This window comes from Lytechinus pictus, chromosome 1, assembly GCF_037042905.1.
Source record: "Lytechinus pictus isolate F3 Inbred chromosome 1, Lp3.0, whole genome shotgun sequence".
Classification (NCBI taxonomy): Eukaryota; Metazoa; Echinodermata; class Echinoidea; order Temnopleuroida; family Toxopneustidae; genus Lytechinus; species Lytechinus pictus.
In genome coordinates, this window is record NC_087245.1 from 15,250,645 (window position 1) to 15,269,133 (window position 18,489).

The following is an 18,489-nucleotide window of genomic DNA, read 5'->3' on the forward strand; positions in this document are numbered from 1 at the left end:
GACGTTCAGCCTCCCATTTGCTCACGTAGAAGGTGTTGTACAATTTACTTTGATAAATAGTGAATGCTCTATTATACAATACATGTATTACTGGACAATATGAACTCCAAATATAAAATTATACCTCGTGCAGGTCTATTTCACCTCGGCCTTCGGCCTCTGTGAAATAGGCCTGCACTCTGAATAATTGTATATTTGTTGTACATATAATCCAGTATATTGTACAATAGATTGTACACTATTTTGATAATATATATATATATATATATATATATATATGCATATATTATATCAATAGGGCTATGATTATTTGTGTGTAGATGACTGATGTTTTTTTTAATACTTTCACTCTGAATTTTTCATTTTCCTTCACAAGAGACAGTAAATAAAATCTTATTTTCTTATCTTGTGTTGTATTTTAGTCTTATCTTCAAGAAGGTCTTTAAAATAATCCCAAAATTCATTGCAGTGATCATAGTTCTTGAATCAAAATATGCATCACAGTTCATGGTCATGAAAATCTGAACTAGTCAATAATTTTGTTTTTGGTTCCTTCAAAGCACAGGACAAGTGTATTGGAAGACCTTTGGAAAGTCCAGACTATAAAGCTGACAAAATGTCAGTAGCTTTAATCATTGGTATAATTTGTTTAAATTATTTGACTGATCATTACCATGGTAACTAATTATACATTTATACAGTAAGAATTACATGTAGGTCCTACATGGACATACCATACATGTCCATATGTTTGTGTGTTTTTGTTGTTGCTTGTTTTAGTAAAAATTGGACTGGATTTAATCAACATACAATTTATAAATCATAAAATTATCAAAGTAACATAAATTTTATCTACATTGATACAAATGTCTAAAAGCCTATGTGTTCTTGAACGTTTATAAAATATGCCACCTGCCAGCAGGTATGGTCAGTGGTTAATATGTTTAAACATGCTGGGAAAACAAATTGACGCTGGTGAAAATAGATGATTCTTTAGAACAACTTTTCAGTGAAAATAGATATCTGTTATTTAAAATGTATTGAAATATATCGCAATGATTTTTTTTGTAATTACATGTTTATTCATCCATTTATGGCATGATGATTTTGTGTTCTTGTAAATTTTTTGTTCAGAGAGAAGAATGTAAACCACTTTCATATTACACTATGGTAATAGTATTTTACATGTCAATTAAAATGAAATGTATCCCAAAGTTTTTAGAATGTTGTTTGATTCAGAATTGTACCGTGTGATTTATTCATGAATCAATTGCAATATGATCCAAAGTGATACAATGTATAATACTGAGAACAAGATAAAAAAAAAAAGGAGAAGGGGTGTGTGTGAATATGTGTGTGGAGAGAGAGAGAAGAAGAGAGAAAGCTGATACATAAGCTGATAAATAGGCATAAGCTGATATATTTTGTTAAGGTGAAACCTAGCTTTTTAAAACATGATAATACTCTAATGCAAAACTCGTTTCATCCTGCAGAGTGTGTTGAAAAAGACACTTGGCATTGTACCTGGACAATATGGTTTAATATTCATTCAACGCAAATGCAATCTGAGAGTGCTCCAGCGGAGGAAGTTGAACTTCTTGCAGACGCCCGGCACAACCCTGACTTCCCCGAAGATTGCTCAGAGCCGCAGGATATTCAGTGCAGGACTGTAGACACACATGAGTTGTGGAATGAAACTGCTGATGCTGCTACCGTTGACGTTAGTACAGGTCTTCGCTGTATTAATATACCTGGTACGCCACATTGTCTCGACTATGAATGTTCCTATTTGTGCTGCATTCGGGAAGTTGTCACTTGCTCAACACCCTCGACCACAAAAGGTAGGCACATCAAATATTTTCACTAATTCCTGGCCGTGTGACCACTATCACTGTACATATGCATTTTAAATGTGTTGTTAGTAAAAAAAAGACGGCAATGTTCATCTTATTCTTGAAGCTTATGTGTTGTTGTGACATGGAAGTTAGGAATAAAGATACAATTTAAAGCTCTCTTTAAGACAAATTTGATATCTGTTTTTTTGAAAATATTTTTTGAAAAGAAGGATTCTAAGAAAATGTTGCTCTTGTTGTCAATATCCATGTCAGATACATGTATAGTCCTCAAGGTTATTCAGTTTTGTTTGAATTTCATTCTCAAACAAGTTAATTGGAGAACCTGTACACAATTTCATTGAATTTACCTGTTGTAATGGAATATTTCATTAATATTATGAGTGGTGAAAATGGAATAAAAAACAAATGAAATGTCTTTTCTAAAGGAGAAATGTCAGAGGAGCATGTCTGAAAGATGGACAGGATGGGACAAACAGGATAGTTTTGAATTGTAAAGAAAAGACTGTAATCCCATACAGAGATTTCAGTTTTGTCTCACACATGTAGGTACTGTCATGGTAAGGACTTGCTCAATTAAATAAAAAATAATTTGTCAGATTTCTTTTTAAGTAAACTTTAAATTTTTCTCTTTTTTATTGGATGATTACAAACATACTATTCTGTTACCATGGTTGATTTCCTTTTAATCAGAACATCTTAACAAAAACAAAACAAAGGATAGCCCTAATTAAGATGCAACTTATTTTCAAGCAGAATTTTGTCATGTTTTATCCATTATAATAATGTACATGTACACCTTGTTATTCTTTATATGTATGAATCTAGGAACAACACCTGGAACAACTCTTGAAACAACAGGAACAACAACTGGAACCACTCCAGGAACAACAACAGGCACCACAACAGGAACAACAACTGGACCCAGCCCTTCAGAATCAACAACAGGAACAACAACTGGAACCACTCCAGGAACAACAACAGGCACCACAACAGGAACAACAACTGGACCCGGCCCTTCAGAATCAACAACAGGCACCACAACAGGAACAACAACTGGAACCACTCCAGGAACAACAACAGGCACCACAACAGGAACAACAACTGGACCCGGCCCTTCAGAACCAACAACAGGTACCACAACAGGAACAACAACTGGAACAACTCCAGAAACAACAACAGGTACTACAACAGGAACAACAACAGGAACAACAACTGGAACCACTCCAGAAACAACTCCAGGCACCACAACAGGTACAACACAGGAAACAATATCTGACACCACTCCAGAATATGGATGATATATAAATTGCAGCAGACACAGTTAGGTCAAGGTTGTGGGAAAAGGACCAACTCTTTTAAATGCTTGGTTTTTCTTTTAGGGTACAAGGGAAGGGTAAAGTGTCAGAGATGAGACCCTATCTCTCAAAATCATGGGGATGTGGTCACCCTTCCTGCCCTTCCTTTTGTGTCACCGATTTCATATCACCAGCCAGAAAGGAGATGGACAGATGATCATCTTTGAAAAGTCAGTTCGTTGTTCCATTCTCTGCAGGATCAGAATAAGGTCATTTGAACTCAAATGGCATGGTGATTTAATATTCAATTAGATAAGCGCCAACTTTGATGCCTTGATCATTCTATTCTTTTGAATCAGACTTTCATTAGATCCACCAGAAGCAACAATGAGTCCATGAGCGATTGGTATTTAAAAGTTGGCCAAGTACATTTGAATAGCAACATGCTAATGCATTGAAAGTAGAATTGCAACAAATACCTTTATCAAGTGTCTATTGATATGTTATTCTACTCAAAAGGTCTATTTAATTTCTGCTTGCTGTGTCAGAAATATTTCGATATTATAATCTTGCTTTGAAATTTTGTCCTTATGAAAGAAAGGAAAGGCCAATTGTATAAACTTGCCCATGAGGTTAAAAGGAACTTGTCTATTGCAGAAATGATAATTTCTAGTTTGGTAGTGAATGTTGATTCACTAATTGATAGTTTTGATTATATGGGTTGGTGTAGTAAATGGTTACCCGAGGGGAAGAAATTCCTCAAATGCTTAGGGCCTAGGCAGCCCAGCTAAAAGTGAGGTAATGATACCATCATCATGTTTAGCAGGGCCAACTGGGAGAACATTTTTGGCAACTGAAGAGGCCACCCCTGGTCGATTTGTTGTTGATATTATTGTTATCATCAATTATCAATATTGTGTGTTCTCATGAAGGCAGCTGAATTTCTGTAAGTATTTATTTCATTTATATACATAGATGGACTTTAGTTTTATTTACATGTATATTACCTTTCTAGGAAATTTCTTATGTTGTTGTTGTTGTTGTTATTCTAATTGGTGTAAAATGAATTGCTTCACCAACGGTCTCTGAAAATTAACGACAATTGTCAAACTTCTACAACTACTTCTAAAACTTGCTTTTACTACTCCATTTTATTTCACTATTACCACTTAAAGTGACTTTAGTCAATTTTTTTTTCAAAATGTAATGCTAATCCATGCCCATTTGTTCTGCAGAATGTGTTGAAAAAGACACTTGGCATTGTACCTGGACAATATGGTTTAATATTCATTCTACGCAAATGCAATCTGAGAGTGCTCCAGCGGAGGAAGTTGAACTTCTTGCAGACGCCCGACACAACCCTGACTTCCCCGAAGATTGCTCAGAGCCGCAGGATATTCAATGCAGGACTGTAGACACACATGTGTTGTGGAATGAAACTGCTGATGCTGCTACCGTTGACGTTAGTACAGGTCTTCGCTGTATTAACATACCTGGAACGCCACATTGTCTCGACTATGAATGTTCCTATTTATGCTGCATTCGGGAAGTTGTCACTTGCTCAACACCGTCAACCACTACGGGAGAAACCACCACAGAAGGTAGGCACATCAATCAAATATTTTCACTAATTCCTGGCTGTGTGACCTCTATCACTGTATACATGCATTTTAACCGTGTTGTTAGTAGAAAAACAGGTGTGTTGTTGTGACATGGAGATTAGGGATAAAGGTAAAATTTAAAGTTCTCTATAAGACAAATTCGATCTCTGTTTTTATTTTTAATATTTTTGGAAAAAAAGGATTCTAAGAAAGTGTTGCTCTTGTTGTCAATATCCATGTCAGATATAGTCCTTAAGGTTATTGAGTTTTGTTTAAATTTCATTCTCAAACAAGTTAATTGGAGAACCTGTACACTATTTCAGTGAACTGTTATTATGGAATATTTCATTAATATTATGAGTAGTGAGAATGGAATGAAACACAAATAAAATGTCATTTCAAAAGGAGTATTGTCAGAGGAGCGTGTCTGTGAAAGATTTACAGGATGGGAAAAATAGTAAGATAGTTTTAGATTGTAAAGAAAAGACTGTAATCCCATACAGAGATTGCAGTTTTGTCTCATACATGTAGGTAATGTCATTGAGATACATGGTAAGGACTTGCTCAATTAAATAAAAATAATTTGACAGATTTCTTTTAAACTTTATTTATCTTTTTTTTTTAATCGGATGCTTACAGACATATTATTCTGTTACCATTGTTGATTTCCTTTTAATCAGAACTTCTTATGAAAAAAAAAAAAAAAAAAAAATTACCCTAATTAAGGTGCAACTTACTTTCAAGTAGACTCTTGTCATATTTTATCCGTTATGATAATGTACATCTCGTTACTCTTTATATGTATGAATCTAAAGGCACAACACCTGGAACAACTCTCGAAACAACAACAGGAACAACAACTGGAACCACTCCAGGAACAACTCCAGGCACTACAACAGGAACAACAACTGGAACCACTCCAGGAACAACTCCAGGCACCACAACAGGAACAACAACTGGAACCACTCCAGGAACAACTCCAGGCACGACAAAAGGAACAACAACTGGAACCACTCCAGGAACAACTCCAGGCACTACAACAGGAACAACAACTGGAACCACTCGGGGAACAACAACAAGCACTACTACAGGAACAACAACTGGAACCACTCCAGGAACAACTCCAGGCACTACAACAGGAACAACAACTGGAACCACTCCAGGAACAACTCCAGGCACTACAACAGAAACAACAACTGGAACCACTCGGGGAACAACAACAGGCACTACTACAGGAACAACAACTGGAACCACTCCAGGAACAACTCCAGGCACTACAACAGGAACAACAACTGGAACCACTCCAGGAACAACTCCAGGCACCACAACAGGAACAACAACTGGAACCACTCGGGGAACAACTCCAGGCACGACAACAGGAACAACAACTGGAACCACTCCAGGAACAACTCCAGGCACTACAACAGGAACAACAACTGGAACCACTCCAGGAACAACTCCAGGCACCACAACAGGAACAACAACTGGAACCACTCCAGGAACAACTCCAGGCACGACAACAGGAACAACAACTGGAACCACTCCTGGAACAACAACAACTGGAACAACTCCAGAAACAACTCCAGGCACCACAACAGGTACAACACAGGAAACAATATCTGACACCACTCCAGAATATGGATGATATATAAATTGCAGCAGACACAGTTAGGTCAAGGTTGTGGGAAAAGGACCAACTCTTTTAAATGCTTGGTTTTTCTTTTAGGGTACAAGGGAAGGGTAAAGTGTCAGAGATGAGACCCTATCACTCAAAATCATGGGGATGTGGTCACCCTTCCTGCCCTTCCTTTTGTGTCACCGATTTCATATCACCAGCCAGAAAGGAGATGGACAGATGATCATCTTTGAAAAGTCAGTTCGTTGTTCCATTCTCTGCAGGATCAGAATAAGGTCATTTGAACTCAAATGGCATGGTGATTTAATATTCAATTAGATAAGCGCCAACTTTGATGCCTTGATCATTCTATTCTTTTGAATCAGACTTTCATTAGATCCACCAGAAGCAACAATGAGTCCATGAGCGATTGGTATTTAAAAGTTGGCCAAGTACATTTGAATAGCAACATGCTAATGCATTGAAAGTAGAATTGCAACAAATACCTTTATCAAGTGTCTATTGATATGTTATTCTACTCAAAAGGTCTATTTAATTTCTGCTTGCTGTGTCAGAAATATTTCGATATTATAATCTTGCTTTGAAATTTTGTCCTTATGAAAGAAAGGAAAGGCCAATTGTATAAACTTGCCCATGAGGTTAAAAGGAACTTGTCTATTGCAGAAATGATAATTTCTAGTTTGGTAGTGAATGTTGATTCACTAATGATAGTTTTGATTATATGTGTTGGTGAGGTAAATGGTTACCTGAGGGAAGAAATTCCTCAAATGCATACGGCCTAGGTAGCCCAGCTAAAACTGGGGTAATGATACCATCATTATGTTTAGCAGGGCCAACTGGGAGAACATTTTTGGGAACTGAAGTGGCTACCCCTGGTAGATTTGTTGTTCTTATTATTATTATCATCAATTATCAATATTGTGTGTTCTTATGAGGGCAGCTGGATTTCTGTAAGTATTTATTTCATTTATATACATAGATGGACTTTAGTTTTATTTACATGTATATTACCTTTCTAGGAAATTTCTTATGTTGTTGTTGTTGTTATTCTAATTGGTGTAAAATGAATTGCTTCACCAACGGTCTCTGAAAATTAACGACAATTGTCAAACTTCTACAACTACTTCTAAAACTTTTTTACTACTCCATTTTATTTCACTATTACCACTTAAAGTGACTTTAGTCAATTTTTTTTCTCAAAATGTAATGCTAATCCATGCCCATTTGTTCTGCAGAGTGTGTTGAAAAAGACACTTGGCATTGTACCTGGACAATATGGTTTAATATTCATTCTACGCAAATGCAATCTGAGAGTGCTCCAGCGGAGGAAGTTGAACTTCTTGCAGACGCCCGGCACAACCCTGACTTCCCCGAAGATTGCTCAGAGCCGCAGGATATTCAATGCAGGACTGTAGACACACATGTGTTGTGGAATGAAACTGCTGATGCTGCTACCGTTGACGTTAGTACAGGTCTTCGCTGTATTAACATACCTGGAACGCCACATTGTCTCGACTATGAATGTTCCTATTTATGCTGTATTCGGGAAGTTGTCACTTGCTCAACACCGTCAACCACTACGGGAGAAACCACCACAGAAGGTAGGCACATCAATCAAATATTTTCACTAATTCCCGGCTGTGTGACCTCTATCACTGTATACATGCATTTTAACCGTGTTGTTAGTAGAAAAACAGGTGTGTTGTTGTGACATGGAGATTAGGGATAAAGGTAAAATTTAAAGTTCTCTATAAGACAAATTCGATCTCTGTTTTTATTTTTAATATTTTTGGAAAAAAAGGATTCTAAGAAAGTGTTGCTCTTGTTGTCAATATCCATGTCAGATATAGTCCTTAAGGTTATTGAGTTTTGTTAAAATTTAATTCTCAAACAAGTTAATTGGAGAACCTGTACACTATTTCAGTGAACTGTTATTATGGAATATTTCATTAATATTATGAGTAGTGAGAATGGAATGAAACACAAATAAAATGTCATTTCAAAAGGAGTATTGTCAGAGGAGCGTGTCTGTGAAAGATTTACAGGATGGGAAAAATAGTAGGATAGTTTTAGATTGTAAAGAAAAGACTGTAATCCCATACAGAGATTGCAGTTTTGTTTCATACATGTAGGTAATGTCATTGAGATACATGGTAAGGACGTGCTCAATTAAATAAAAATAATTTGTCTGATTTCTTTGAAACTTTATTTATCTTTATTTTTTTTAATTGGATGCTTACAGACATACTATTCTGTTACTTTTTTTTATTTCCTTTTAATCAGAACTTCTTATAAAAAAACAAAAACAAAGAATAACCCTAATTAAGGAGCAACTTACTTTCAAGCAGAATGTTGTCATATTTCATCCGTTATCATGATAATGTACATCTTGTTATTCTTTATATTTATGAATCTAGGAACAACACCTGGAACAACAACAGGCACCACAACAGGAACAACAACTGGAACCACTCCGGGAACAACAAGAGGCACCACAACAGGTACAACAACTGGAACTACTCCAGAAACAACAACAGGTACCACAACAGGAACAACAACTGGAACCACTCCAGGAACAACTCCAGGCACTACAACAGGAACAACAACTGGAACCACTCCAGGAACAACAACAGGCACTACAACAGGAACAACAACTGGAACCACTCCGGGAACAACAACAGGCACCACAACAGGTACAACAACTGGAACTACTCCAGAAACAACAACAGGTACCACAACAGGAACAACAACTGGAACCACTCCAGGAACAACTCCAGGCACTACAACAGGAACAACAACTGGAACCACTCCAGGAACAACTCCAGGCACCACAACAGGAACAACAACTGGAACCACTCCAGGAACAACAACAGGCACTACAACAGGAACAACAACTGGAACCACTCCAGGAACAACAACAGGCACTACAACAGGAACAACAACTGGAACCACTCCTGGAACAACTCCAGGCACTACAACAGAAACAACAACTGGAACCACTCGGGGAACAACAACAGGCACTACTACAGGAACAACAACTGGAACCACTCCAGAAACAACAACAGGTACTTCAACAGGAACAACAACTGGAACCTCTCCAGAAACAACAACAGGTACCACAACAGGAACAACAACTGGAACCACTCCAGGAACAACAACAGGTTCCACAACAGGAACCACAACTGGAACAACTCCAGAAACAACAACAGGCACCACAACAGGAACAACAACTGGAACCACTCCAGGAACAACAACAGGCACCACAACAGGAACAACGCCTGGAACCACTCCAGGAACAACAACAGGCACTACAGCAGGAACAACAACTAGAACCACTCCAGAAACAACAACAAGTACAATAACTGGAACCACATCAGGAACAACAACTGGAACCACTCCAGAAACAACTCCAGCCACCACAACAGGTACAACACAGGGAACAATTGGCACAATATCAGGAAACATTCCAGAATAGGGATAATGTATGAATGGCAATAGACAGAGTTAGGTCAAGTTTGTGAGAAAAGGACCATTTTTTATAAATGCTTTGGTTACTTTTTTAGTGAAGAAGGTAAGGGTAAAATGTCAGAGATGAGACTTTATCACTCAAAAATCATAGGGATGAGGTCACCCTTCCTGCCCTTCCTTTTGTGTCACCGACTTGATATCACCAGCCAGAAAGGAGATGGACAGATGATCATCTTTGAAAAGCTAGTTCATTGTTCCATTCTGTGCATGATGAGAATAAGGTCATTTGAACTCAAATAGTATGAAAGTTTTAATATTCTTTTGAATTGTGCTTTTCATTAGATCCTCCGGAATCAGAAATGAGTCAATGAGCAAGTGGTATTTAAGAGTTGGCCAGGTACATTGGAAAGCAACATGCTAATGTATTAAAAGTAGATTTGCATTAAATACCTTATAAAGTGTTCATTGGTGTGCTATTCCAGTCACCAGTGTCGGCCACACAGAAATGTTGTTAGCCTAACAGAACAGTAAGCCCAGTTTCATCTTCAGGATTATGAATTCAAAACATTCATTTCAATGTGTAAGTAATGCATTGCTGTATTAAACATCGGTATTGCTGTCACATTACTGATTGTAACAGGGCTCTGTTAGCGCATTGTTAGCACTAACAATGTTTCTGTGTGGTCAGTACAGGTCTTTTCAATTTCTGCTTGCTATGTCGAGCCTATTTAGATATTAATATCTTGCTTTGTGATTTACCCATCCTTATGAAAGAAAGGAAGGGTCAATTGTATAAACTTGCCGATGAGGTAAAGAGGAGCTTGTCTATTGCATAAATTATAGTTTCTAGTTTGGTAGTGAATGTTGATTTACTGATTGATAGTTATAATGATATGTGTAAGTAGGTGTAATAAATGGTTACCCTGTAGGAAGAAATTCCACAAATGCTTTTGGCCTTGGCAGTCTATCAAATGCTAGGGTATGAATACCATCATCATGTTAAGCCAGACCTGCTCGGATAAAAGTTTTGTGAACTGAAGTGGCTAACCCTGGTAAATATGTTGTTATTATTATCATTATTATTGCTATGATTACTATGATTATTAATTATTATCATTATTTTATTATTACCTGTTCCTATGAAGGCAGCTGGATTTGTTTAAGTGTGTCTTTCATCATAGTCAGAGATGGACTTGAGTTTTATTTGTATTACCTTGCTCAGGTAAATTTATTTTATTGTTATGGTACTAATTGTATCTCCCGAACAGAGTTCGGAGGATGCTATGGATTTGGCCTTATCGCGCCGCCGCAGAGATTCCCTTGTGAGTGCTCTATCAGCTGCATTTTTTCTTTGATCATCTTCAAATTTGGCATGAAGTTCAATTATGTTATAGCGAAGCCATCTATCGATTTTGTTGTAGGCGGAGACATTGTTCCATGGTAACAAAAGTTTTTGTGGGAATAGAGATTTCCTTGTGAGTGCTCTACTGGCTGCATTTCTTCTCCAATTATCTTCATATTTGTCATGAAGGTCCATTATGGTAACGTAAAGCCGCCTAATGATTTTGGAGTGGGTGGAGGCATGGTTTCCATGGTAACCATATTTTTGTGGAAAATTTGGTAAAACCTGTAACTTGTGCTCTTTTTCCAGTTTGTCATAACAGTTGGCACACAGAAGCAATATTGGAAGGTGAAGCGAAGATGCCTATCATTTTTTATGGGGGTCTTAGGGTTAGGTTTACAATTATATCCAGATTACTCTATAATTGTATTCCCCAACAGGGGATACTGGACAATACTTTAGGTTCTGCAGAGTCACGCTACTGCGTCATATTATTGTCATCAAATTTCCTACCCAAAGGCAAATGTGGGCAGGGTCATTGTCGCCATGATAATTGTATTTATTTGTCAAATTTCTGTGTGAGCTCTACATATCGCAAGGACGGATGACGCTGTGGGTTCGGGGGATACATGTGCTTGGCCACGCGACCCGCCGAGCATCTCTAGTTGGTTTGAAATTACAGTAATTGCTTCACCAGATTGTCCTGATATGTAATAACAATTGCAGAATATTACGAGAACTCCTTTATACTAGAACTCCTTATACTACACTTTCTGTCACTTTTTAATGTAACACTTAAAATGACTTTTTCCAGTCATATTCTCCTACTATATTGGCAATCCAAAACTCCTTTTGTCTTGCAGAGTGTGTTCCCGGCAGAGAATACAAATGTATTTGGACTGAATGGATTAATAATGATTCTGGACAATTGCAATCTGAAAGTACTCCAGCTGAGGAAGTTGAACTTCTTGAAGATGCCCGGCACTTCCCCGGTTTCCCCAAAGTTTGCAACGTATTCGATATCCGGTGCAGGACCGTAGACACACATGTGTCGTGGAATGAAACTACTGACGCTGTTACCGTTGATGTGAATACAGGTCTTCGCTGTATTAATATACTAGGAAGACCAATATGTCTGGACTATGAATGTAGATGGCTGTGCTGCAGTTGGCACACTGTCACTTGCTCACCACCTGGAACAACCACAGAAGGTAGTTGCATCAATCAAGTATTTTATCTAATTCCTAGCAGTATGACCAATATCACTGTAAATATGCCTTTAAAAGGTTTTGTTAATTGGAAAACATGTGTGTTGTTCTGATGCAGAAGTAAGGGATAAAGATAAAAGCTTTTTTTTAGACAAACATGATATCTACATGTATGTTTTTTTTTCTTAATATCTTAGGAAAATAAAGGATTGTGGGGAAAGTGTTGCTCTTTGTGTCAATATTCATGTCAGAGATGCTCTTTTAAGTTATTGAGATTTGTTTGAATTTCATTATCAAACAGTTTCATTGGAGGACATGTACACAAATTTAGTGAATTTACCCTTTGTTATAGAATATTTCATGAACATTATGATTGGTGAAAATTGAATCAAACACAAATGAAATGTGATTTCCAAAGAAGAAATGTGAAAGGAGCATGATTGTGAAAGATTTACAGGATGGGGAAAACAGTAAGATAGTTTTGAATTGTAGATTAATGATAGTAATCCTGTTTGGGGATGGAAGGGCAAGGACTTGCTCAATTCAATAGAAATGATTTGTCTGCATTTTTTAAAAAGTTAAAGATTTCTATTTTCATTTTGAATTGGATACTTGCAGACATAATATTCTGTTACCGTGGTTGATTTCCTTTTAATTGCGTTTCATTTGCTACTTACTTTGGAACAGAATATTGTCATCTTTCATCCTTTATGATAATATACATCTAGTTCTTCTTTACATGAACAAATCTAGGAACAACAACTGGAACCACTCCAGGCACAACAACAGGTACCACAACAGGAACAACAACTGGAACCACAACAGGAACAACAACAGGTACCACAACAGGAACAACAACTGGAACCACAACAGGTACCACAACAGGAACAACAACTGGAACCACTCCAGGAACAACTCCAGCCACCACAACAGGTACAACACAGGGAACAATTGGCACAATATCTGGAAACATTCCAGAATATGGATAATGTATGAATGGCAGTAGACACAGTTAGGTCAAGTTTGTGAGAAAAGGACCATTTTTTATAAATGCTTTGGTTACTCTTTTAATGAAGAAGGGAAGTTTTTGTCAGAGATGATACTTTATCACTCAAAAATCATAGGGATGGGGTCACCCTTCCTGCACTTCCTTTTGTGTCACCGACTTGATATCACCAGCCAGAAAGGAGATGGACAGATGATCATCTTTGAAAAGCTAGTTCGTTGTTCCACTCTGTGCATGATGAGAATAAGGTCATTCGAACTCAAATAGCATGATAGTTTTAATATTCTTTTGAATTGTGCTTATCATTAGATCCTCCGGAAGCAGAAATGAGTCAATGAGCAAGTGGTATTTAAGAGTTTGCCAAGTACATTGGAAAAGCAACATGTGTAGTAGGTTTCACGGTACACCATGTATCTTTCTTGGGCATATGTTGGTCCTGAAAAGGACCACCCAATCTCGACGTTTCGACAAGTGTGTTCTTGTCGTCCTCAGGAGAATGAGCAAAGTTTGTAAAAGCAGGCCTTATATACTCTGTCGAAGTGCCGTATGCACGGTATCTCGCAGGGTACATGTCTCTGATTGGCTAGATAGGTCACATGACATCCACATATGCGGACGTGGGTGACAACACACAAATTAGGCGCGCAAAACCAGCGACGACCGGAAATGCTGTCAGTTATTATTCCCGCTAGGATTAGCATGAATGACAATAGTCACCACTTCCGCCCATGCACTGCAGTACTCACACGTGTGTGGAACGTCCGGGTAGGCTAATTAGGCAAATTAGCCTCTTTGTCTAGAACGGTAAGCCAGATATTGCTGACTTGGAGGCCGCTGTCTTGAGGAACAGTGTTATGTTCCTCAATCTCCAATGCTTCTCTGACTCTCCGCTGATGCCAGTAGGGGACACGGGTGTCCAGTCTACTCTCATCCCAAAGAATCCGGTGATCATGCGTATGGGCATGATCGATGATTGCAGATTTTTTCCCTCTCGTCTCTCCTACCATGGGCCTTGTATTCCTTAATCCGAGTGTTGAAGGAACGACCCGTCTCTCCGATGTAAACTTTACCGCATTCACAAGGAATTTGGTAAACTCCAGGGAGGTCCTTGGAGTTGCGCTTGTCCTTATGGGTAGTGAGGGCAGATTGAAGCTTATTTGAGGAACTATGACGAACCTCAATGTCGGCTTCTCTCAAAATCCTCTGAATTTTGTGAGAGGCTGCTCCCAGATATGGAAGAACGACTCTCGCCTTGGGTTGTCCTACATGAGGGTTCCGCGAGGGGGGAAGATCAGTGCAGATCTTATGTGAGGGGTAGTTGTTACATTTCAAAACACATTTGATATGCTCAAGCTCACCTCTCAGGTGGATCTGGTCACTAACCTCATGCGCTCGTTTGACTAACGTCTTGTTGATGGATCACAGCACTGATGGGTGGTGGAATGAACGATAGTTCAAGTACCGATCAGTGTGAGTAGGTTTCCGATAAACCTGATGGGATAGGGATCCCTGTGCCGTCCTCGTAATCTTTGTATCAAGAAGGGGGATAGACCCCTCATTCTCCATTTCCATGGTGAACTTGATACACTCGTGTTGAGAGTTGAGGTGCTGTAAGAAATTGCTAGTTTCCTCAGCACCGTGTTGCCAAACCACAAAAGTGTCGTCCACATATCTAAGCCACACTTTGGGTTTGTGGGTTGCTGACTGGAGAGCCGTCTCCTCGAAATGTTCCATGAACATGTTGGCTACCACTGGGGACAGGGGAGACCCCATGGCAGCCCCTTCCGTTTGCCTGTAGAATGTGTCTCTCCATCTGAAAGAGGTGGAATTGAGGCACATCTCAAGCAGGTCATGGATCTCTAGAGGAGACAACTGTGTCCTGTCAGGGAGAGTTCTGTCAAATTTCAATCTCTCAAGGATGATGGCGCAAGCATCCTTAACTGGTACACTTGTGAACAATGACTCAACATCAAAGCTGATGAGGAGGTCATTGTTAGAGACGTTCATCTGACAGATCTGCTCAACGAAATGTTTAGAGTTTCTCACGTGATGCACGCCCTGACCAACAAGAGGCTGTAAGATGTAAGTCAAATGCTGAGCCAGTGTGTACGTGGGAGATCCTCTAGTAGACACAATAGGTCTGAGTGGAGTGTCTGGTTTATGAATCTTCGGTTGCCCAAAGATTATGGGACATAGACCAGACGAGCTCCGGAGTTGTCGGTAAATGGGTCTAGACAAGACATCCTTCCTCTGGAGAGAGAGGAGCTTATCGTTAACCCTACGTTCGATGGCCGGTGTGGGGTCTCTAGGAAGTTTCCTATAGGTCCCCGAATCCAGTAGTCTTTGAACCTTGGTCTCATAATCCAATCTGTCCATCACAACAGTAGCATTACCCTTGTCTGCCTTGAGAATATGAATGGAATTATCCTCTCGGAGACTAGCAAGGCCTGACTTCTCGGCTTTGGTGAGGTTGGGCCGAGGTGGGTTAACCAAAGTCAGTACTTGTGAGAATTGGATACGCACTGTGTCTGATTGAGACCGAGTAAGATGTGTGAGGCTGGGTTCAATCTTCTGGATGAATTCTTTTCCAAGAAAGATACATGGTGTACCTTGAAACCTACTACACTATTCTTCTTCGCCATGGAAACCTTCAGAAGTTATATAAAAGCAACATGCTAATGTATTAAAAAGTAGAATTGCCACAAATACCTTGATAAAGTATTTATTGATATGCTATTCTAGTCACAAGTCCCATTCAATTTCTGCCTGCTATGTCAGGCATATTTAGATATTAATATCTTTGTGATTTACCCATCCTTATGAAAGAAAGGAAGGGTCAATTGTATAAACTTGCCGATGAGGCAAAGAGGAGCTTGTCTATTGCAGAAATGATAATTTCTATTTTGGTAGTGAATGTTGATTTACTGATTGATAGTTATAATGATATGTGTAGGTGTAATGAATGGTTACCCTGTAGGAAGAAATTCCACAAATGCTTTGGGCCTAGGCAGTCCATCAAATGCTAGGGTATGAATACCATCATCATGTTAAGCCAGACCTGCTCAAATAACAGTTTTGGGAACTTAAAGTGGTTACCCCTGTTAAATATGTCGTTGTTGTTATTATTATTAATATTGCTATGGTTACTACGATTATTAATTATTAGTGTTGTTATCATTATTTTATTATTATGTGTTCTTATGAAGGCAGCTGGATTTTTGAAAGTGTTTCTTTCATCATATTCAGAGATGGACTTGAGTTTTATTTGTAGTACCTTGCTCAGGTAAATTTATTTCCTTGTTGTTGTGGTACTAATTGGTTTGAAATTATTTGTTTCACAAGCTTGCCCTGATATGTAATGTCAATTGAAGAATATTCAACCATTAATAGAACTCCTTATACTACACTTTCTGCCATTATTTAATGTAACACTTAAAATGACTTTTTCCAGTCATATTCTCCTACTATATTGGCAATCCAAAACTCCTTTTGTCTTGCAGAGTGTGTTCCCGGCAGAGAATACAAATGTATTTGGACTGAATGGATTAATAATGATTCTGGACAATTGCAATCTGAAAGTGCTCCAGCTGAGGAAGTTGAACTTCTTGAAGATGCCCGGCACTTCCCCGGTTTCCCCAAAGTTTGCAACGTATTCGATATCCGGTGCAGGACCGTAGACACACATGTGTCGTGGAATGAAACTACTGACGCTGTTACCGTTGATGTGAATACAGGTCTTCGCTGTATTAATATACTAGGAAGACCAATATGTCTGGACTATGAATGTAGATGGCTGTGCTGCAGTTGGCACACTGTCACTTGCTCACCACCTGGAACAACCACAGAAGGTACATTTGCATCAATCAAGTATTTTATCTAATTCCTGGCAGTATGACCAATATCACTGTAAATATGCATTTAAAAGGTTTTGTTAATTGGAAAACATGTGTGTTGTTCTGACGCAGAAGTAAGGGATAAAGATAAAAGCTTTTTTTTAGACAAACATGATATCTACATGTATGTTTTTTTCTTCTTAATATCTTAGGAAAATAAAGGATTGTGGGGAAAGTGTTGCTCTTTGTGTCAATAGTCATGTCAGAGATGCTCTTTTAAGTTATTGAGATTGTTTGAATTTCATTATCAAACAGTTTCATTGGAGGACCTGTACACAAATTTAGTGAATTTACCCTTTGTTATGGAATATTTCATGAACATTATGATTGGTGAAAATTGAATCAAACACAAATGAAATGTGATTTCCAAAGAAGAAATGTGAAAGGAGCATGATTGTGAAAGATTTACAGGATGGGGAAATCAGTAAGATAGTTTTGAATTGTAGATTAATGATAGTAATCCTGTTTGGGGATGGAAGGGCAAGGACTTGCTCAATTAAATAGAAATGATTTGTCTGCATTTTTTAAAAAGTTAAAGATTTCTTTTTTCATTTTGAATTGGATACTTGCAGACATAATATTCTGTTACCGTGGTTGATTTCCCTTTAATTGCGTTTCATTTGCTACTTACTTTTGAACAGAATATTGTCATCTTTCATCCTTTATGATAATATACATCTAGTTCTTCTTTACATGAACAAATCTAGGAACAACGACTGGAACCACTCCAGAAACAACAACAGGTACCACTACTGGAACAACAACTGGAACCACTCCAGAAACAACAACAGGTACCACTCCAGGCACAACAACAGGTACCACAACAGGAACAACAACTGGAACCACTCCAGGCACAACAACAGGTACCACAACAGGAACAACAACTGGAACCACAACAGGCACAACAACAGGTACCACAACAGGAACAACAACTGGAACCACAACAGGAACAACAACAGGTACCACAACAGGAACAACAACTGGAACCACAACAGGTACCACAACAGGAACAACAACTGGAACCACTCCAGGAACAACTCCAGCCACCACAACAGGTACAACACAGGGAACAATTGGCACAATATCTGGAAACATTCCAGAATATGGATAATGTATGAATGGCAGTAGACACAGTTAGGGCAAGTTTGTGAGAAAAGGACCATTTTTTATAAATGCTTTGGTTA

At 38.4% G+C, this 18,489-nt stretch overlaps 1 protein-coding gene across 1 annotated transcript in view; it reads left to right on the plus strand.

Annotated features, from left to right (window-relative positions):
* Positions 1-18,489, plus strand: part of LOC129263760 (mucin-5AC-like) — a 133,989-nt gene that overhangs the window by 52,675 nt on the left and 62,825 nt on the right. Inside the window, exons 32-44 of the mRNA XM_064097751.1 lie at positions 423-438; positions 1,494-1,841; positions 2,682-3,107; positions 4,387-4,752; positions 5,772-6,080; positions 7,621-7,989; positions 8,806-9,813; positions 11,125-11,178; positions 11,508-11,546; positions 12,062-12,409; positions 13,160-13,339; positions 16,913-17,260; positions 18,013-18,360. Coding sequence (XP_063953821.1) covers positions 423-438; positions 1,494-1,841; positions 2,682-3,107; positions 4,387-4,752; positions 5,772-6,080; positions 7,621-7,989; positions 8,806-9,813; positions 11,125-11,178; positions 11,508-11,546; positions 12,062-12,409; positions 13,160-13,339; positions 16,913-17,260; positions 18,013-18,360 — 4,159 coding nt within the window. The remainder of the gene's footprint in view (positions 1-422; positions 439-1,493; positions 1,842-2,681; positions 3,108-4,386; positions 4,753-5,771; positions 6,081-7,620; positions 7,990-8,805; positions 9,814-11,124; positions 11,179-11,507; positions 11,547-12,061; positions 12,410-13,159; positions 13,340-16,912; positions 17,261-18,012; positions 18,361-18,489) is intronic.